General features: G+C 36.2%; 1 protein-coding gene across 1 annotated transcript in view; it reads right to left on the bottom strand.

Annotated features, from left to right (window-relative positions):
• Nucleotides 1-12664: 12664 nt before the first annotated feature.
• The window catches only part of ATG3 (autophagy related 3), a 28326-nt gene continuing 18211 nt past the window's right edge, over nucleotides 12665-22779 (bottom strand). Inside the window, exons 7-12 of the mRNA XM_011973113.1 lie at nucleotides 21922-22003; nucleotides 18262-18296; nucleotides 17854-18009; nucleotides 16649-16776; nucleotides 14423-14491; nucleotides 12665-12936 (exon numbers count right to left, since the gene is read on the bottom strand). Of these exons, the coding sequence (XP_011828503.1) occupies nucleotides 12855-12936; nucleotides 14423-14491; nucleotides 16649-16776; nucleotides 17854-18009; nucleotides 18262-18296; nucleotides 21922-22003 (552 nt within the window). The 3' untranslated portion in view covers nucleotides 12665-12854. The remainder of the gene's footprint in view (nucleotides 12937-14422; nucleotides 14492-16648; nucleotides 16777-17853; nucleotides 18010-18261; nucleotides 18297-21921; nucleotides 22004-22779) is intronic.

Below are 22779 nucleotides of genomic sequence, written 5' to 3'. Positions count from 1 at the left end.
ATCAACCCAAATGCCCATCAACAAGCATTATAAAATAATTTTTTTTCTTTAACAATATGCATAGAGGAAGAACACCATGTGAACATGAAAACAACCACCTACAAGCCAAAAAAAGACGCCTCAGAGGAAATCAACCCTGCTAACATCTTCTTATACTCTAGCCCCAAGAACTGTGAGAAAACAAATTTCTGTTGTTTAAGCCATTCTATTCAATCTGTGGTACTTATTGCAGCCTTAGCAGATTAATACAGTGATAAAAGCAAAAACTGTATCAATATATATAGCAGTGGCTTACAAATTTTTGGTCACAATCCACAATATGAAATTAATTTTATCACCCTACCCAGCATGTACAGATAGACATAGCTGGAACAAAGAACAAAATTTTTTCTTGCTAATGTATGTTGATATTTTTACTTGTTTTATTATATTCCATCATTTCATATTAAGAAAGATACAATAACTGATTTTGCAACTGATGAAATGGCCAAATGTTAAAAAATGCTAGATAACATATACTATTATTTGTTAAAACAACAACAAAGGCCCCAGCAAACTAGATTCTTTGGATGGAGTCAGAAGGGGCACCTGTGAGCATCTATTTTTTAACTTTTTTTTTTTTTCAAAATAAAATCTTATGAGAAACTCCAATATATCAAACAGATAAATGCTGAGTTGTTTTGGTAGACAGTGGAGGGGAGAGAAGTGGAGCCTTCCTACTTATCTCTGACAGCCCTGATGCAGCTCAACAGCACCAAAGGCTCTTGGGTACAGGACTTAAATACCAAATATTTATTCCACTCCTCTCATTTTAGAAAGGGGGATGCTGGGGTAAGGTGCCTTAGATGTAAAGGACAAAGCTGTTAGGAGGGCCAGGCACAGTGGCCCACACCTGTAATCCCAACATTTTGGGAGGCCGAGGTGAGTGGATCATTTGAGCCCAGGAGTTCTAGATCAGCCTGGGCAACACAGAAGACCCTGTCTCTATAAATTTTTTTTTTTTTTAATTTAAAAAATTTAAAAGATGTTAGGTGAAATGGTTTATATCCCCACCCAAATCTCATCTTGAATCGTAGCTCCCATAATTCCCACATGTTGTGGGAGGGACCAGGTAGGAGGTAATTGAATCATGGGGACAGTTTCTTCCATACTGTCCTTATGATAGTGACTAAGTCTCACAAGTTCTAATGATTTTATAAGGAGTTTCCCCTTTTGCTCGGCTCTCATTTCTTTCTTGTCTGCTCCCATGTGAGACATGCCTTTTCTCCTTCTGTGATGATAGGCCTCCCCACCCACGTGGAACTGAGTCCATTAAACCTCTTTTTCTTTATAAATTACCCAGTCTCAGGTATGTCTATATCAGCTGTGTGAAAACAGACTAATGCATTAGGAGATTGAGATTGCAAGTTATAAGTGAGGATTGTGTAGATATAGATGTACCATCATTCTTCAATAATTGGAGAAGTGAGAATCTCAAATATAAAGGAGGTCTATCAATAACATCCACCTCTTTCTTCCATTAAAACAAGAAATATAAAAGTAGAAATAATGCTTGGTAAATCTGACACATCTCCAGTAGGCACATATACTAACTTGAATCTTGCACTGTTCCATTGCCCTCTGCTGGATGCTCTTAGTATTTGTGGTCTCAAAACTAGAAGTCTACTGGTTGTAGTAGTCACAGCAATAGTCATCATTATCATCATTGTCATTGTAGCAGCAGCCCTGTCAAGGTCAAGCACTGTGCCACGTGCTTTACATCCAAATCCTCCTAACAACTCTATGGCTAGATAATGCTCTCCTCATTTTGTAGATGCGGAACCTGGGGGTTCAGAGGTAAATAAACAAACCAAAGTTACACAACTAAAAGTAAGGCACCTGGGAATTAAATATTGGTTCTAAAGCCTAGGTCTTAATTACTTGCTATTCATTAAACTTTCAATCTGTCAGCTGTGTTGGTGATAAAACTGAAATGATATTACTAGTTGGGATCTTTTGATTCACTGATTATTAACCATGGAATCACAACAATCTTTATTCTAAAAAGTCAAAAATTATTATCTTCCCAAAATTTACCAAAGAGGAAAAGCTTACTCCTCAACAGAGCAGGAAGGCATGTTTTCAGTTTCTCAAAGTGTGATTCAGGAAACAACTGCATTGGAATCACATAAGGTGCTACTTCAGGACAGAAAATCCTATGCACCAGGATGTATTTTGGATGCAGAGAGGACAGAGCTTGTGCCTGAAAGCTGGGACATGTGTTAGTCAAGTGAGGTATAGAGAAAGAGGAACAAAAGATGGCTCTTAAAATTTTTGACTCGGGACAAATTTTGAGGAGAGTAGTGGCATTCACTGAGATGAGAAAGATTATTAGAGGAGCAAGGGTTTTTATTGTTAGTTCAGTCGTGGTAGTTACTTTTTTGGCAGCAGATATAAAATCAAGAATTTTGGTTTAGATAATATATTTATGTTGCCATATAGGTAACCAAATAAAAATGGTAGAGTTAACTACAAATAACTTTTAAAAATTCAGATCTATATTTAAGATCTATTCATGTTGTTTCACGTGTATCTCTTTCTAATTGCTGCATAATCCCTTGTAACTCTATCAGTAATAAGAGGCCAGATTACTTCCAACTCCTGCCACCACAAGCAACACAGCAATGAGCATCCTCCTATATCATTCCTTGAGGTCCTCTGCATGTATTCTTTTGTGGTATATACTCAGGAGTGAGGTATACTCAATTGGATTAGATACTGCCAGGTTACTCCCTAAAATGGTTGTGCTGGTCTATACCCTACCAGCCGTGCACAAGCGTTCCTCTATGTTCACATTTCTTTGAATGCTAACAACTATCCAACCAAATTTTTCACCAGATAAAGAGGTATCTTACTGTAATAATACGTATCTCTCTGATAAGTTTGAGGATCTTTACACACTTGTTGGACTTTTGGGTTTCTGTAAATTGCCTATTAATATTTCATTGTTTTTCTTTCTTTGCCATGTGATAACTACATATTTATGGGATATACAGTAGTTTTTCAATACATGTATACAATTTGTAATGACTAAGTCAGGGTAATTAAGCATATCCATTGTCTCAAATATTTATGATGTGAATATTCAAAATAAAAATCCTCTCTTCTAGCTTTTAAAAAAATACACAATATTTACCTAACAGTGCTACAGAACTCTAGAACTTATTCCTCCTCTTTAGCTATAATTTCATCTGTTAACGAACTTCTCCCTATCCCCCCCTCCCCACTACTCTTCCCTCCCTACTACTCTTCCCAGACTCTTAAAAACCACAATTATACTCTCTATGAGCTCTTTTTTTTGTGGTATTTATCTTTCTGTGCCATCTTATTTCAGTTAACATGTCCTCCAGGTTCATCCATGTTGCCACAAATTAGAAGATTTCATTCTTTTTTATGGCCAAATAGAATTCCATCGTGTGTATATAGACCACCTTATCCATTCATCTTTTGATGGACATTTCATATCTTGACTATTGTTAATAGTGGTTCAATAAACATGAAGGTGCAGGAATCTCTCTGATATATAGATTTCCTTTCCTCCAGATAACCTTAGTGAGATTGCTGGATGTTAGGGTAATTCTATTTTTAGTCTTTTTGGGGAACCTCCATAATGTTTTCCATAAAGGCTAATTTGCCTTCCCACTAACAGCATATCTCTGCATCCTCGAGCATTTATTTTTTGTCTTTTGATAATAACCAATTCTAACTCGGATGAGATATCTCATTGTAGTTCTGATTTGCATTTCCCAGATGATTAGCATTTTTCATATCCTTGGTCATTTGTATGTCTTCTAAGAAATGACTGTTCAGATTCTTTGTCCATTTAAAAATCAGATTTTTTTTTTTTTTTTGCTGTTGAATTGAGTTCTTTGTATATTGGGAATATTTGTCCCTTGTCACATGAATAGTTTGTAAATATTTTCTTGAATTCTACAGGTTGTCTCTTTACTCAGTTGTTTCATTTCCTGTGCACAAGCTTCTTAGTTTGGTATTATTCCATTTGTTTATTTTTGTTTTTGTTTTAATCTACTTTGATTGGTTTGGGTATACAGTGAGAAATAAGGGTTTAGTATCATTCTTCTGCATATGGATATACAGTTTCCCCAGCATCATTTATTGAAGAGGGGGATCTTTCCCCAGCATTCTTGGCATCTTTGTCAAAAATCAGTTGGTTTTGAATATGCAGATTTTTAGGTTCTCTGTTCTATTTCTCTATGTGTTTGTTTTCATGCCAGTACCATGCTGTTTTGGTTACTGTAGCTTTGTTGTATATTTTGAAGTCAGGTAGTGTGAGACCTCTAACTTTGTTATTTTTGCTCAGGATTCCATTGGCTATTTGTGGTTCCACGTGAATTTTAGAATTGTTTTCTCTATTTCTATGAAGAATGACATTAGTATTTTGATAAGGATTGCATTAAATCTGTAGATTGCTTTGGATAGTATAGTCATTTTAACATTAATTCTTCCAATCCATGAGCATGGGATGTCTCAATTTTTTTTTGGCCTCTTCAGTTTCTTTCATCAGTGTTTTATAGTTTTCATTGCAGTAGTCACTCATCTCTTTGGTTAAATTCATCCTTAGTTGTTGTTGTTGTTTTTGTAGCTATTGTAAATAGGATTGCTTTCTTGATTTCTTTTTCAGCTAGTTCATTATTGGTGTATAGAAATGTCATCAACTTATTGACTTTTGCATTTGGTTTTGTATCCTGTAACTTTACTAAACTCATTTGTCAGTTCTAAGAGCTTTTGTGTGGTGTCTTTACATTTTTCTACATATTATAGAATATCATGTTATCTACAAAGAGGAACAATTTGACTTCCTCTTTTCCACCTTGGAGGCCTTTTATCTCTTTTTCTTGCTTAAATGCTCTGGCTAGGACTTCCAGTACTATGTTGAAAAACAGTGATGAATGTGGGCATCTTGGTCTTGTACCAGTTCTTAGAAGTAAGCCTTTCAGCTTTTCCCCAGTCAGTATGTAAGTTGTGGACTTATCATATATAGCCTTCATTATGTTGAGGTGTGTTCCTTCTATACACAGTTGTTGAGTTTTGTCTATTTCTCTCTCAAGACTTGGGAAGTTCTCAGCTATTATTTCATTAAATAGGTTGTCTATGTCTTTCCCCATTTCTTTTCACTTCCGAATCTCTAAAATGCTAATATTTGTTCACCTGATAGTATCATGTAGACATTCTTCATTCTTTTATATATATTTTTCTGCATGTACAAATGTGTTATTCAAAACACTTGTCTTCAAGTTCAAAATTCTTTCTTCTGCTTGATCTAGTCTATTGTTGAAGCTCTTAATTGCATTTTTTATTTCATTCATTGAATTCCTCAATTCCAGGACTTCTCTTTTTTCTTTTTTATTCTATGTTGAATTTCTCACTTAGATCATACACTGTTTTCCTGGTTCCTTTGTATTGTCCATTTGTGCTCTATTGCTCCTCACTGAATTTCCTTATTTTGAATTTCTTTTTAGGCATTAGCTTTCCTTTTCTTTGGGATCTGTTACTGGGGAAAATTATTGTGCCCCTTTATTGTGTCCTGTTTCCTTGCTTTTTCATGTTTGTGTCCCTGTGTTGACATTTGTGCATCTATTGTAACCACTGCTTCTTCCAATTTTATGGAGCAGCTTCCATAAGCAGAGTTTTTCCTTACATTTATCTATAGTGTCAATTGGGTAGGTTGCTTTGGCTTTCATTCTGGGTGGGCACAATAGTGTAGTCTCCATATTTTCTTAAACTGTAATAATCAGTGGTGTCTGCAAGTTACTCACTTTAGGCTGCAATTGTTTGTGGAGGCTATGGCAAGACTTTGCTGGAGACAAGAATGCTGGGCAAGCCAGCTCTTAGCTCTCAGAGGGGGCATGCTTGGGTACTGGTGATGGTGACTACAGATACCAGGTCAACCAGTCCTTGGGGCTCCTGGGCAATGGGTGCAGGCATGCAGCAGCCTTACCACTGTAGCGGGCAAGGTTGTCGGTGATGGGGGGTTGCAGGCAAATTAGTCCTTGGTTCCTGGACACCATGCATAGGTGCCAGTGGCAGCAAGCCCTGGGCAGGACAGTCCTTGGACTATGGGTGGCACACATGGGCAAGTGGATCTCAGGCTCTGGGGAGTGCACATATTGGCTATGTTCTGGGAGCAGCCTCCCGGATGTTTTGGACTTCCTTTTCCCCAGGGTATAGGATGCTGACTGGGCTCAAGTGCCGAGAACAAGACTTTGCTGGGGTCCAGCTTGTGTTGTGATGCTACAACCCTCGGAGTGGATGTCAACAGGGTCCCAGGGAATGTGGAGATGCAGGGTCTACTGGGCACCTGAGCACAATGTAGTACAGTGGTAGTGCCACTCTCAAAATGGCACTGTGCTATAGCAGCTTGGGTACCAGGGGGTCAGTGGGACCCAGTGTGAATTCTCTCTCTGAAATAGTATAGTTGGCAAGAACTCCAGGCAGCTCCCTATTCTAGGGTCAGGACCTGTGAGGGATAAGGGGCTCTCATGTAGGTAAGATTGCAAGCATCTGTTGTGGGAATGAGGACTGCTGGGGATCTCCCATTTATCTTTTCCCTAGAATGCGGAATCCTTCTCAGCTAAAAGCCAATCCAAGTTGGGTGCTTTGCTTTCCCCTCTCTGTTGCCATCTTGAGTTTCTGTGCCTTAGGGTCCCTGTCACTTCCCTGTTGAATCCCCAGTGTTCTCCCTTGGACACTCTATTCAACATGTGGCTATCTACTTGTTGTTTGGCTTTTCTTTTTGGAGGTGAGTGCTGGGCACCTTCAATCAGCTATCTTGATGCCTCCAAATTTTTTTTAATTGAGATTCCTGGCTGTGCTAGTGAGCCTCCAAGATGGTTCACAATCATCATCTCATGACATCCACACACTTGTGTAGTTCCCTCTCACACTGAATAGGCTGACCTCTATTACCAATAGGATACTGAGGAAATCACATCATGTGAATTTTGAGACTAGGTCATAAGAGATATTGCAGCTTCTGCCTTACTCTCTTAGATGACTTGCTCTGGGAGGAACCTGCTGTCATGTCCTAAAGACACTAAGCAGCCTTCTGGAAAGGTCTGTAAGATTAGAAGCAGTCAATATAGCTCGACCAATTTGCCAGTGATTTGAGTTGTCACTGCAATATGTTCCCTTAAATCTTTGGAAATAGGAAGCGTATAAATTGTAAACACAAAGTATCCTCCATTCTGTGGCCTAACAAGTAGTAAGATTTACCTATGAAACAACTTACTGCAGTTCATGCGCTTAGGCCTGCTATTCTACAGGCCTGCTATTCTACTTAATATTTTTCTACAGGCCTGCTATTCTTTCTACTTAATGTTTTTCTACAGGCCTGCTATTCTTTCTACTTAATATTTTTTAGGAGACGTTGGGCTTAAGTTGCTTGGTTGTCTCTCCTTTTTTGCAATAGAAGCTCAAATCCTACAAAATGAACTATGCATTCTTCAGACGAGTAAGTTTTGCAGAGTGCTTTGGGGGTTCTTATATCACTAATTTATTTGAATTATGAAAGGGGCCAGCCCCTACACACCTGTGAGTGTTTCTCATCAGGTGGGATGAGAGACTGCGAAAAGAAGTAAGACACAGACACAAAGTATACAGAAAGAACAGTGGGCCCAGGGGACTGGCACTCAGCATATGGAGAACCCACGCTGGCACTGGTCTCTGAGTTCCCTCAGTATTTATTGATCACTATCTCTACCATCTCGGTGAGGAGGATGCGGCAGGACTACAGGGTAATGGTGAGGAGAGGGTCAGCAGGAAAATAGGTGAGCAAAGATCTCTGTGTCATAAGTAAGTTTAAGGAAAGGTGCTGTGCCTCGATGTGCACGTAGGCCAGATTTATGTCTGACTTTACACAAACATTTTAGTGCAGTAAAGAGCAGTATTGCTGCCAGTATGTCTCACCTCCAGCCATAAGGCGGTTTTCTCCTATCTCAGTAAATAGAACGTATGATCGGGTTTTACAGTGAGACATTCCATTCCCAGGGACAAACAGGAGACAGATGACTTCCTCTTATCTCAACTGCAAAGAGGCTTTCCTCTTTCACTACTCCTCCTCAGCACAGACCCTTTACGGGTGTGGGGCTGGGGGACGGTCAGGTCTTTCACTTCCCATGAGGCCATATCTCAGGCTATTACATGGGGAGAAACCTTGGACAATACCTGGCTTTCCTAGGCAGAGGACCCTGCGGCCTTCCACAGTGCATTGTGTCCCTGGGTACTCCACGTTAGAGAATGGCGATGACTTTTACCAAGCATATTGCCTTCAAACACCTTTTTAACAAAGCACATCCTGCATAGCCCTAAATCCATTAAACCTTGAATCAACATAGCACATGTCTCTGCGGGCCCAGGGTTGGGGCTAGGGTTATAGATTAACAGCATCTCAAGGCAAAATTTCTTAGTACAGAACAAAATGGAGTTTCTTATGTCTACTTCTTTCTACATAGACACAGTAACAGTCTGATCTTTCTTTTCCCCACAGAATTACATTTTAAACATATACCAACTATTTTTCAAACTGCTAAAAAAAGTAAACAACATGTTATATACTAAATGCTTAGTATACCATGAACAATCACATCACACTTCCAAGTAAAATCATTTATAGGCAGAGGTTGGAACCATTTTTCCACAATTTAGCTTAAGGAGTATATCCTGAATTGGCATTTTAAACAACATAGAGACTTCCTCCTCAGGATGTAGAAAGTTGGAAGTGTTGATTTCACCCTGTAGTAAAAAAGGAGCAGGACTAACTTCAAATTTAAGACTTTCTGAAAACTCTCAGGAGACCTGAGGTTTCAGAGAAAACAACTGGTCCAAAATCTCCTCTACAGAAAGAGATGACACAAGCCCACTTGGGGTAGTTCATCTAAAATAGCTGACAAACTGGTGAAAGTCGAGTGCAGAATAAGGTGAAAGCCCTGAGGCTGAAACCCCTGGAGAGGAGACCACATCCTCTTACAGGCTCTTCTTCCAGGAACTCCACCTGGCACTCACAGAAATAAAAAGAACCTATGCATTGTAGTGGAGACCTAGGGGAGGGGAATGTTAGCTATGCATGAGGGACAGAAACTCTACCAGGATCTTTCCCTTCTATATCTACTATAGAACAAAATTCCTTAAAAAAACACAAACTATCAAACTCACACAAGAAATTGTCCGGCCGGGCGCGGTGGCTCAAGCCTGTAACCCCAGCACTTTGGGAGGCCGAGACGGGCGGATCACGAGGTCAGGAGATCGAGACCGTCCTGGCTAATACGGTGAAACCCCGTCTCTACTAAAAATACAAAAAACTAGCCGGGCGAGGTGGCGGGGCTGAGGCAGGAGAATGGCGTAAACCCGGGAGTCAGAGCTTGCAGTGAGCTGAGATCCGGCCACTGCACTCCAGCCTGGGCGACAGAGCGAGACTCCGTCTCAAAAAAAAAAAAAAAAAAAAAAGAAATTGTCCTATATATAATGCTACATTTTAAAACTTAAAATATCCAGGCCCCAATGTTTTACTGGCAAATTTAGCTTCTATGCAACCTCTTCAAGAAAATAAGAGAACACATACTACTCAACTCATATTATGAGGCATTATTCCTAAACTGAAACCAGACAAAGACATTAGAAGAAAACAGTCCAACATCCCTAAAGAATGCAAATGCAAAAGTCACCCCCCCACTCCAAATTTTACAAAACCAAATCCAGCAACACATAAAAATGAAACTACAGAGTTCATTCAAGGAATGCAAGGCTGTCTCAATAGTTAATGTAATTCACCAAATTAACAAACTAAATTTTAAAAACTATATTGATCATCCCAAGAGATAAAGAAAAATAATTTGGAAAACTTCAACATTCATGACAAAAACTCTCAGCAAACTAGAATTTGAGGGGAGCTTCCTTAACAGAAGGCATCCATAAAAAGCTACAGCTAACATTCTACTTAATAGTGAAAAACTCAATTGCTCCAAGATCAAAAACTAGGCAAAGATATCACCTGTTATCACTCCTACTCAACATTATACTGGACTTCCTAGAAAGTTTATAGCCACATAATAGCACCAAAAAAACTCAAAGTACTTAGGTATAAATCTAACGAAATATGTACATGATGAAAGGAATTTTAAAAACCTAGAGATATATTCTATTTATAAATTTGAAGACTCAATGTCGTTAAGATGTAAATTCTCCCTTACTTGATCTACAGATTGAAGGCACTTAAAATCCCAGCAAGCTGATTCTAAAATTTATATGGAATGGCAAAGAAACTAGAATAGCCACAACAATTGTTGGAGGGTTCACACTATGCTATTTCAAGGTTTACCACAGTAATCAAGGTGGAGTGAAAGGCAGGCATGTTGGCTTATGCCTATAATCCCAACACTTTGGGAGGCTGAGGCAGGCAGATCACTTGAGGCCAGGAGTTCGAAACCAGCCTAGCCAAAATAGTGCAACTCTGTCTCTACTAAAAACACAAAAATTAGCCTGACGTGGTTGCACATGCTGTATAATCCCAGTTACTTGTGAGGCTGAGGCATGAGAATCACTTGAACCAGGGAGGTGGAGGTTGCAGTGAGCCGAGATCGCATCACTGCAATCCAGCCTGGGTGATAGAGCAAGATTCTGTCTCCAAAAAACAAGACAAAAATAAATAAATAAATAAATAAACCGTGTGTGTGTGGGGGTGATATAAGCAAAAGAATAGGCATACCAGTAGAACACTATAGTAATAATTGTTTCAGGCAAGATTCATTGATTAATGCTAAAATTACTAGATGAAACTTAAAAACTGGATATTTTTATTACCTCAAAATATCTCTCCCAAAATTTACTGATTACTACTGTGGTGGTTTCTCCAGAAAGCAAAGATTAATTCTTTTCCCTTGTGGCTATAAACTTCTATAGACTTAGTGATTCACTTCTAACAATGGAAAGGAATAAATATTAAACTATATAGAGTAGAGAAACCTAGCAAACATCACCTTAATTAAGTACTATAGACTTAGTAGTACTAAATGCAATGAGAAATACATAATGTAAAGGGAAAGACACATAACTTCTGTGGTATGCTTCTCCAAAATTCATAACCTCAGGCTAATAACGAGGAAACAATGAACAAACAACTGAGGAAATGTGAATAAAATCTGTAGTTGATAGTATCAGTGTTAATTTCTTAGTAAAATATTGACATATAGGAAGCTGAGTGGAGTACACAGGACTCTTGTGCTACCTTTGGAACGGTTCTATAAATCTTTATAAAATTATTTTAAAATTAAAAGTTAAAAAAGTTAATACCATTTGCTATGTATGTAAATCTAATGTTTTAAAATACTATGAAACTAAAATTAGAAATAAACTCGAAGTGAAAATTTGTAAGATTATCCATAATCTGAATTTCAAGCTTTTCAGAACAAATCTATTGTTCATCAAAACTCACTGTTTTCAATGAGTGCTATAAATCTGAACTCATAAAAACACATTTATACCATTAACACACGCGCTTTTATTTATACACTGGATAACCATACAAATATTTCAATTGTAAAAAATATCCTGAAATTTAAAAGGTTTGACCAAAAAATTATTTGTGCCACCTAGTGGTGACTGAGATAAATAAGACTACTTAACAACGAAAGAATTGAGGGACTGAAGATGCCTATACTTTTGACAAATAAAACTTAACTGGGAGAAAAATGCTGACAATGTGATAACATTTAATATTTGAGATCATGTAAATGAAAGATACTAAAAAAAAAATTCCAGTAAAATCGGTTTAAAAGATCAATTTAAGAAAGGAGAGCAGTTTTCTGTCTACATGAGCAAGCAGAATATTTTGAAGTATGAGGATGACGTCCATGTTTATCATCTCCGTATTATACCATATCAAACACCACAATACCTCCAAGTCATTAACTTCATTATGGAGATTTTCTTGTAATACAATAATTGATTGGAAAAGGGAGGAAAATAAAGAAAGCAAGGAGGATATTCTTAAATGATGAGGAGAAAATAAAACAAAACTATGGACAAGATTAGCCATTCCACTTTGTGCAGACTACTGAAAGAACAAAGATGAGGAATGTAGTGGTATAAAGAGAACAAAGGGCTTAGGTTTTCCTCTTTGGCTTTCAGTATGTATCCTAGAGCAGAATACTTGCCTTTCTAAACTCCTATACCTAGATCTATAAGCTGATATGACAGAATAAACTTATTATCCCTTTAAATTCTAGTATTCTACCAGGCAATCACAATAGAAGAAATATTCCCGAATCCTTAATAAAAAATAATTTTGGTGCTATGAACTTAATACAACAATTGGAAAACATGTAAGTAATAGTACTTAAGAGTTCATGGCAAACAGTAAGTGCATCATAAATATTAACTATCAGCAGACAGGAAAAGGTAAGAGAAAACAAAAGGAACAAAGAAAAGAAAGAAGACAGTCTAGCACACAGTGTTTTCTAATCCTAGTTTTGAGACTTATATATTTAATACCTTCCTCATAAATGTGAACCAAAAATAATCTGTCATCATTCTATATGAGACAGATGTCTTCACTTATTGTTATTTAGGGGAAATCAAATCATAACCTTTTAATAAGAAGCAAGAAAAACTGTCTCTTTACACTGATTTTTATTAAACAAATAAGGCTGGTAGCGGAACATATTTTTATTTAATGCATAAACATATAAGTCCCTTTATTAGAGAAACTGTATATATTGATGAATATGGTCAATGGTCACATCTATGGGTTAATTCTTTAAAAATCAGAACCAATAATTAGGATAGATTTTATGCTCTCTTCACTACATTGTGAAATGCCTTGTGTAGTCATATTCTATTGTTGGAATGACAGCTTGTACAAATTTCAAGAAAATAAGAAGATACCTAAAGGTTTAGTTAAGGAAAATAAGATTTGTAAACAGTTCTATGTTTTAAGCCCATGTTGTAATTATCCATTTTATTAAGCCATTAATTTCTCAAAAAAAATCAAAAACCCTTAAATTAAGTCTATTAAAGAATTCAACTATGCAAATTTGTGTCTATTTAACATGAGGCTCTTTAAGGTTATCTGACCACTCATTCTAATATTGAATTTGAAGCTTCTTAATGAGTAGGCGTTCATATAAGCACAATTACTTTGATATAAAAATAAAGGGACAAAGCTATACATGTTTAATCGAGTACAAAATGTACTCATTTACTAGACCCCTTTAAGTTTGCTAGAGTTATGTCAGAAAATAAGGCAGAATAGACTATAAAAGTACTGTAGCAAAAGAGAAAAAACTTAAATGAAAACCCTATATAGTAGACTGATTCTAGGTTACTGTATGTATTTGTCAGACTGCTTTACTGGACTGTCTTTAATTAAATTCTGAAATTTTTTTATGTTCATTGCACTTAAAAACGTTAAGAGCTTACTTTTCATTGGAGGAAACCAATTACTATTATGAATTATATATAGACAGTCTTCCCAGTTGCTTCCTAGTATCCAGCATACAGATGTGCCAGTTAGGCATAATAGGACTTTAGGAGTAAATATGGTTTGGATTGGAAGTTTTAGGTTTGTTTCAGTATCAAATCAGCTCATAGTTCTTCTTAGGGACACACTTTATTAGCAACGCCCCTCAGTCTGGGTCTCCATATCTAATCTAACACTTAGTAACAGAAACCACCACCATGTCAACTATTAACCTAGCATGAAACTAATTCAAGCTATCTGGCATCTTAATCACTGATTTTGACTGTGTGATGAATCTATGCTATGCGTACAGGTACTTTAGGATCCAACAGTTTGCTTGGGCATTAACTTGAATTTATTACTTTTGTCAATCCAAGAAAACTGAGTAGGAAAACTATAGTAAGATACAAGAAAGGTGCTACTGTCTTGAGAAAAATGAACATACTATATTTTAAGAATATCTAAAGCACTTCATGTAGTACATTAATTACTTTTTAATTTACCTATTTGTTTAAGTTGAATTATTTGCTTCAGAGACACCTCCGATTGACACAACCTATAATTTTACTTTTACCTGATGGGAAAGTACATTTTTGGTAACAAGTTAAATTGGAAATATACCTAAGAAAAAGATACTCATGTTATTACTCTAAATTAGTAGTTACCTCTGTAACAAGGCTGAGCTACTGCTACACATGGGGACATGTTCTAATCAACTAAGCAAGGTGTAACTACCACAAAAAACATTTTCTAAGTAAATTAAAGACTTCCACTAGGATTTTCAGATATGAGAAGTTAAAACAAGTTATAGGTACTATGTCATTAAGGTTACACTAAATTTCTCAAAAAAAAAAAAAAAAAAAAAAATCCTAAAGCCATTTTGCCATTAATCCTACACACAGGGAAGGATACATATGAACTCCAAGTTCTCCCCCTCCTTCTGCAACAGTCTCAATGATTTTCTTCATCACCTCAGCATGCCTAGAAGCCAAAAAAAAAATTATTAATGTAGACCGATTAGACCAGAAGAGGAAAAACACATTTTCATTTGTAAAGAAATCGACCGTATTACTGTCAGTGAATTAATTTTTAATATAATAGTTACATTACAAACTTATCTCTCCCACCATTCCCCAATAACTATAAAGTATTTATTAAAATAGTTAAATTATAAAATATCTCCCCTCCACTTCCAAAACACAAGATTATAGATTGTTATGCCATGCAAATAGTTTTACCAGTGGAGGGCGTAATCTTAAAAAGTTATGGTAGTCACAGCAGGCACAATGGCATTAGTTAGTGTTCTGATAATTCGGACAGATAAGGAAGGCAGAAAACCAGGGAAGAGGAAATCATGCAGGAGAAAATGTGGAATGACAGCTGTTTGCTCTAAGAAACAAAAAAGAGTCATATCACGCAAATTAAAAAAAAAAAAGGCACATGGTGTCAGTTGGACAAAAAAGCAAAGAGGTATCTATAATCGTGTGATCTGGGCTGTTGATTTAGTTGAGAACAAGCCAAAACTGAGAGGGTTTAAGAAAAGCTAATTGGTCAGAGTTAAGAGGTTTGTATTTGTTTCTTTGTCCTAATGGGTATTCTAAAATTTATCCAATTCTATGTAAAAACAATTATTTTTGCTTATAAAAAGAAAGGTATTTATTTATATGAAGTTTCTATCCTATCTATACATCATGGCCAATTGGTATCTCTCCTGTGCTACAGAAAATAGTGGTATCAAAGTATCTAGGCACAGAAACTAAGAAAAAGACAATTTTTAAAGAAAGTCTTTTTAACATACCTTGGCTTAAATAATGCTGCTTCAGTTTTTACGACTATAACCTTCGATAGAGGCAGTCAACTTAGAATATGAGAGGGAATGTATCATTCCAGAGGATTTGAAGGCACAATCTGAGGCAGCCCACAGAACGGTCTAAAATATCCTTGAAGTTTTATTTTACAGGCACTCAGATTTTTTGAAATATTTGTATCCCATTCCACAATATAGTCATCTATTTTATTAAAATGTTTAACATAATTATCAGTTAAATTACTTTTCCCCCAACTGAGTAAATTTTACACCTCAGAAAGAAATATGCTTCAGTTTGATAAGCACCATCCTAAGACCTTAAACCATAAGAGGAATCAAGAGAATAACTCTAAAAACTGAAAACTTTTTAGATTACATAATTCAAAACTAAAGCTAATGGCTCCTAAATTATTTTTCATAGCTAGCAATTAAAGTTTCAGACATTAAAAAAATGAAAAAATGATCAAGGTCTCCCATGGGGTTAAAGTTTGAGAGTAAAGAGGTTGCAGAATACGAGAAGAAAATATTAAAGGTTGTTTTTAACTAGAGGGAAGAGAAAACGAAATGTTTCATCTAATTGGTCAACAGAATGAGTTTCACTGAAAAATACTGTTACAAGTATGTAACCAATATTCACTGAAAAAAACTTACTAGTATTTTCCAATCAACTGCGAAAGTTATCTATTAGAAATAACCAACCTAAAGAAATTAGCATGTAATAACTTTTTTTTTAAAGAAAAATTCTGAACAAATCATGTATATAGGTTTAGCTTCACGGATTTGGCTCTGTGAAAAGCCACTGACACAAAGAAAATCCCAATTTATAAACGCACTTGACTTGCTAAGGCTGACGAACTCTCAACTGAAGAACATACATGCATATATCTCCCTTCACTAATCAATAAAAGAAAGCAAATAGGTCACCTAAAAAAATCACAAGGTTAACTCTATGGTCTACATTCACAGAAAAGCAGTCACAACACAGCAAACCATATCTAAATGATGACTATTTCTGAGTCAAAAACAGAATCTTCCAAACTGTTCTGGGAGCTAAAAAGTGTAGTAAAATCACAAAGATCCATCTATTCTACAAACACCCACAGAGAACAAAAAAATTTTTAATGTATTAAACTTAAATTGGTGAGTTGTTTTTTTCCTTTTTCTTATATATGTAAGCACAAGAAAATTTCTAAGGAGAACAAGAGAGAATTTTACTTGTTTATTAAGAAAATTTTTTTCTGTTAGGGTTCTATGTTTCAAGATTCTCAAGTAACAAATCCATGAAATATACAATCACACCAAAAAATATATTTATCTCTACATATACATACCTGCATGGGTGAACTGAACACATAGGAGGTGGTGGCAGATGAGGGTGATTTTCAATGGTCACTGTTTTCTTCACATGATCTTGACTGATGTCTTCATACATGTGCTCAACTGTTAAAGGCTGCCGTTGCTGAAAGCATAAAAAATGCTGTGAAATTACTATTTAGGGCCGGGTGCAGTGGCTCACTCCTGTAATCCCAGCACTTGGGAGGCTGAGGCGGGTAGAACACGAGGTCAGGAGATCAAGACCATCCTGGCCAACACGGTGAAACCCCGTCTCTACTAAAAATACAAAAAATTAGCAGGGCGTGGTGGCGGGGACCTGTGGTCCCAGCTACTTGTGAGGCTGAGGCAGGAGAATGGCGTGAACCTCAGAGGTAAGCTGAGATTGCGCCACTGCACTCCATCCACCCTGGGCGACAGAGTGAGACTCCATCTCAAAAAAAAAAAAAAAATTTACTATTTAGAAACTTTCAGCCTAAATCTCAAGGTTTCTAATATATTTAGTTCTCTATCTCACGTCACTTGCAATTTAGAATTCTAGACTGTTTAGAATGATTTCCGGGAAATTTTACAATTTATTAATATCAAGGGAAGGACAGGAAGGAGTCATAGCCAAGCTCTGTGACAGCTACCCCCTAATGCAGAAAAAAAATCTCACAAAAAGACAAGTTTGTGGCTGTCAAAACATTTTACAGCTTTGTAACTCATCTTTTGGACTGATTTTATTTTCTTGTTTCCCATACATAGCCATAAGAATGACAGATTAAACAAGTTAATCTTATATCAATTATCCTTTAATTCAATTAAGCAGATGAGTTTTCTGTCTTAAGGGGAAAAATACATACAACAATCCACTTTCTTCACATGTGACAATGGTCATTCTCTAAATGCCTACATACCCAACTGATGTAATCCCAAACAAAATTTAAATTTCCCTCACATTTTGAAGGCATAAGCTTAGAGGTCAAGGAATATGTAACAGACTATTTCTGTTTATGTCTTAGCATTATTGTTGCTACACTGAATAATTCATAGTTCATTCAAAATAAGAAAGAATCAAGTTCAACATTAATCATAAAACTGTAAAACAAATGATTTCCAACATTTAAAACACTACAATAAATACCCATGGACCTAATGAAGAAGAAATTAAACCCAACAATTTAAAATATTGATATTAAAATGTAATGCTTCTAATTTTTACCTCATCATAGCCAAACAACCATAATCGTGGAGTCTGGTAATATTTATCATAAGTGATGTAAAGGTCGTAAGTTCTGGTTTGCAAAATAGCATCTTCACCGCCAGCATCAGTTTTGGCTTTACAAGCTTCTACTATTTTGCTTGTATCTAGGGTAGCCTGGCATATAATAAAAGAGAAAAATTTACAACCATTAAATCAGTATGAATGTGACATTCTAGAAAACCTGTTTTTTCCATTCTATATTTTGTTTTCTTAAGGGTAAATGAACTTGAACTCAAAGCTAAATTGTATATGCTATAATCAATATGAACAAATTAGAATTTCTTTGAAAGATCAATATATTAATAAGAACACGAATCCCCAAGTTCATTCATTAAAAATTAACTAAAGAAAACTCAATTTACAAACCTCATCTGTTTCCAACAATCCACTCTCTTCATATTCTGTTATAAAAAGGAACAAAAGATTAATCAAGTTCAAGAAAATTGCCTAAACCAATTTAAGTATTACTTCATAGTAGCATTCAAAAACCGGGATTTTGCCGTTGTTTTTAACAAAGATATTGAATAGATATAAGTGAGCTAATTTGATACTTCCAAAGGCAAAAGCCCAGAGAAAGTCAGCATGTTTAAGGCTTGACATAAAAATGCTGTAGAGTCCTCAGTGGCTCCACAGTGTATACAAGGCTACTTCTATAACTGCATAAACATGTTCATTAAAGTCATCGGTGACCTCCTCTTTGCTGAATCCAGTGGTAAATTCCCAGTTTTCATCTTAATTGACCTATCAGGAACACGTGGCATTTTTTAGTCCCTTCTCCTTGGAACATTTTCTTTCCTTGGCTTTTAAAATATGGCTTTCCTCCCACATCACTGACTGTTGCTTCACTATCTTCTAGGCTGGTTCCTCTTCATCACCTCTACTTTAAAAGAACCATAAAATCAAACACTGCAGTAACCAAGGGCTCAGTTTCTGGACCTTGCCTCTCCTCTATCCACACTTATTTCTGTAACGATTCCATCCAGACTCAATGACTTTAAATATTGATGACTTTCAAATTTATTCCCTGCCTGCAGACTTGGATATTTGTTTATTTCACTTCTCCACTAGATAACTAATGAACACTGCAAATATCACATGTCTAAAACTGAGTTCCTGACTCCCTCTCCAAAGCTAATCACTCTTGATTTTTCCACATCTCAGTTAATGGTATCTTTCTAGAAGCTCAGGTCAAAAACCTTGGAGTCACCCTTGACTACTCCGCTTGTCACATATGACATCCAATCCAGCAGCAAATCTCTTTGGCTCAACTCTCAAAATATTCCAGAATTCTACTGTTTCTCACCACTACCAATGTTATGACCCTAGCCCAAACCACCATCTTTTCTTGCCTAGATTATCAAAACAGCCCCCTGCTGTCCCCTTCTCCCTTCAGTCTATTCTTACCACTGCACCGTGGTTCTGTTGAAATGTTAAATCATGTCGCTCCTCTACTTGAAAAGAAAAAATCCTTCAATGGCTTCTCTCACTCTGAGTTATGTCAAGACCTTATAGAACCTGGTCCCTGGTTACCTGACTCCACCCTTTACTACTCTCCCTTCTCTCCTATCTGGACATAAGCATACCTTACAGTATTTTACATAAGCCACACACATTCCCACCTCAGGACCTTTGCACTCTTCCCTCAGATACCTAGTTTCATTCACTTCCTTCCAGGCTTTATTTTAATGGTGTGTACTTTCAATTAGGTTTTTCTTCACCAACTTATTTAAATTGCAACACTCATTCCCACCCCAAGATTCTCTAGCCCTTTCCTCCTTTATTTTTTCCTTAACAATTATAACTAATACAGTATATCTTTTGCTTATCTATTTTTTGTCTCCATTGATTAGAATATAAACTCCATGAGATCATGTCTACTGCTTTAGCTCCAACACTAAGGACAATACCTGATAAATACTGTACTGCCCAATAAATAATTTGTTCAATAAATGAAAATACGTTTATATTAGATACCATCAACACTATTGTTGAGCAAAATTACATATATAGCAATTCTTTAACTCTATCTAGGGGAAATATAATAAACATACTAAATGACTATCAGATATTTAAGGCAATCCCACAGCTTGTACTTTGAAAACAGTGCTTTAATCGAAGGGTTCTATGCCACCCCACCAACCCAACTTGGTCAACTATGCCATTCAGAGACAGATGAAATTCAGAAATAATATTTGTGCAAGAAGGTGATGAGTTCAGTTTCTGACAACTATGAGACATCCAGGTGGAAATGAAACTGAAATAAATCTGAAGTTGAGAATATCTAGGCTAGAGGATTCGATATGGAAGTCCCTAGCATACAGATGGTATGTGAGGCTGCTGTGATCAATTCTGGTTACAAGTAATTCATGCAGATTTCCTTAAGGAATAGCAGTTTACTATGAAAGTAAGGACAAGAATCTCACTGAAATTTAGGAACAGATATAGCTAGGTTTCATGGGGAATTGAAAGTAATTTTGAAAACAAACAGAAAGGTGCTTTTTTGGTCCAGCAAGCATCACGTGCCATTATGGTGTTTCAACTCTACCTGGCACCATCTTCTACTTCTGCATACTACAAAACACAATCTATCTCACTCTAAAGTCTACGTATTTTTGGGATTCAGCTGCCTTACAGCCTTCAATGCCTGCCCTTTTTTCATATCCTTTTCCTTTTTCCGACTTCTTACACATGCACCCTATTTACATATATAAATATATTCATATTTAAACTCTCACAAAGTATTGGATGTAATTTATACGCTATCTTTCTTGTTGCAGAAATTCTCATGCCAGACTACAGAATGCCATTACAGAAGAAAAAATCTGGCAGTACAGAGAGTAAGCAAGGAAAAAAAAAAAAAGAAAGAAAGAAACCCATGAAACAGTAACATTTAATTGCTGAGGGAAAGAAAAGAATCATAGATTACTAGAAGAAAGAGTCCAGGAAAGAGGAAGAAAACCCAGTGTTATAGAAACCAAAGGAGGAAAAAAAGAGGAAGATACGGTTAACAGAATCAATGCAGAAAAGGTAAGTGTAATAAAGATAAACTGGATTTAACAAAGAGGTCACCCTGGTGACAGCAATTTTTTCATCTACTTTTAAATATCGAGGTTTCAAATGTATTGAAAAAGATTATCATGCTCATGAAATACAAAGCTTTGAATAACCATGCGCTAACAGACCCATACTTCTCTGATTTTAGTGGGTTTCTCTCTCTTGTAACAATGATTCACTAATGCAGTGATTCTCAACTGGCAACTCTAGGAGGAGGACTTCTCAGAATCTTGGGAAACTGAGGGGATTCTGTGTAGTTCAAAAGGCCCCATTAGCCAGGTACAGTGGCCCACACCTGTAATCCCAGCACTTTGGGAGGCCAAGGTGGGCAGATCATAAGGTCAAGAGATCAAGACCATCCTGGCCAATACGGTGAAACCCCATCTCTATACTAAAAATACAAAAATTAGCTGAGTGTGGTGGCGTGCATCTGTAGTCTCAGTTACTCGGGAGGCTGAGGCAAGAGAATCACTTGAACCCAGGAGACGGAGGTTGCAGTGAGCCGAGATTGCGCCACTGCACTCCAGCCTGGTGACAGAGTGAGACTCCGTCTCAAAAAAAGAGAAAAAAAAAGGCCCCATTGAAACTATCTTCAGGTTTTAGTAGAAAGATGCTATCAAAGAGGGAAAAGAAAATACAAAATGCATAATAAGCAAACTTTGTTCTGCTCTGAAATAATTTGGTTAGGAATTAGTATCCTGCAGCTGTACCCAGTATTAAATATTTATGCCTAATAGTTATTCCAATAAAAATGATGTTGTCCAAGACTATGTTCGGAGTAAAATAGAAGAGTCCAAGATCAAGGTAAGTTTTACACCAATGAAATTTTCATAAACTAAACATATATAAAATATACCATAGGCTGCTATATGCTAAACTTACAACTCAATGAAGAATTCTCAATCCGCATAAATTACAAATATTCTAAATCAATATTCTAGCGGAATTGAAGCAAATCTAGAACAGGGATACCTTCCATATCTGCAGCTTCTCCTTCCTCTTCCTCTTCTTCCTCTTCACATAGTGCTGAGCAATCTTGAAGTCTTATATTGTCCTTTGAAATTAATTACATTTAAATTCACTTAAATATATTCAATATTTAAACACTGAACACCCATGTGCTAGCACAGTGGTAACCACTGTGAAAATAAGAATGATAAGGCAGTTCTTCTCCACAAAAAACTTAAACTCCAATGGAGATAATGAATTCATACATCAATCATTAAAAGTAATGTGCTAAGTGCTGTGACTGAAAAATAACAAAGGTTATTATGGGAGCAGTAAGAGTCATCTAAGCTAACTATTTAAAAATAATCGCCAGTTGCACTTCCAATAAAACAGTATTTTTGGTCAATCAATTCATTAGTATTAGAAAATCAGGTCAATATTATATTAACTTGTGCACTTATAATTTAAGGGGAAAAAGTGCATATATTTATAAATCAAATATAAGCTAAAATATAAATCAAGCACTATTACACTCTAATTTGTTAACAATATCCTAGCTGAATTAGGCAAGTTGTCGGACTTTACAATTATTAAAATGCACAAAATATCAGTTTAATTTCTTAACTATATTACCTCTAGAGTGAAAGAACAATACTGACCAACAGGTTTAACATCTGGCTATTGTTTTCACAAAATTAATATTCCGAAAATCTGAAGTCAACATAATAAGTGGATAAATTGAACATTTAGTTTTACCTAGGTTACATTTTACTTAGGGGTGGTTTTATTTAACACTGTATGTTTAAAACTTAAATCATTCTTACACCCAAAATTGAAACCACAAAACCACTGTCAGTGTCTCAGTAATTATTATATGAGCTA

This window comes from Mandrillus leucophaeus, unplaced genomic scaffold, assembly GCF_000951045.1.
Source record: "Mandrillus leucophaeus isolate KB7577 unplaced genomic scaffold, Mleu.le_1.0 Scaffold1342, whole genome shotgun sequence".
NCBI lineage: Eukaryota > Metazoa > Chordata > Mammalia > Primates > Cercopithecidae > Mandrillus > Mandrillus leucophaeus.
Note: the sequence above shows the minus strand (reverse complement) of the source record. Positions and strands in the feature narration are given on the sequence as shown.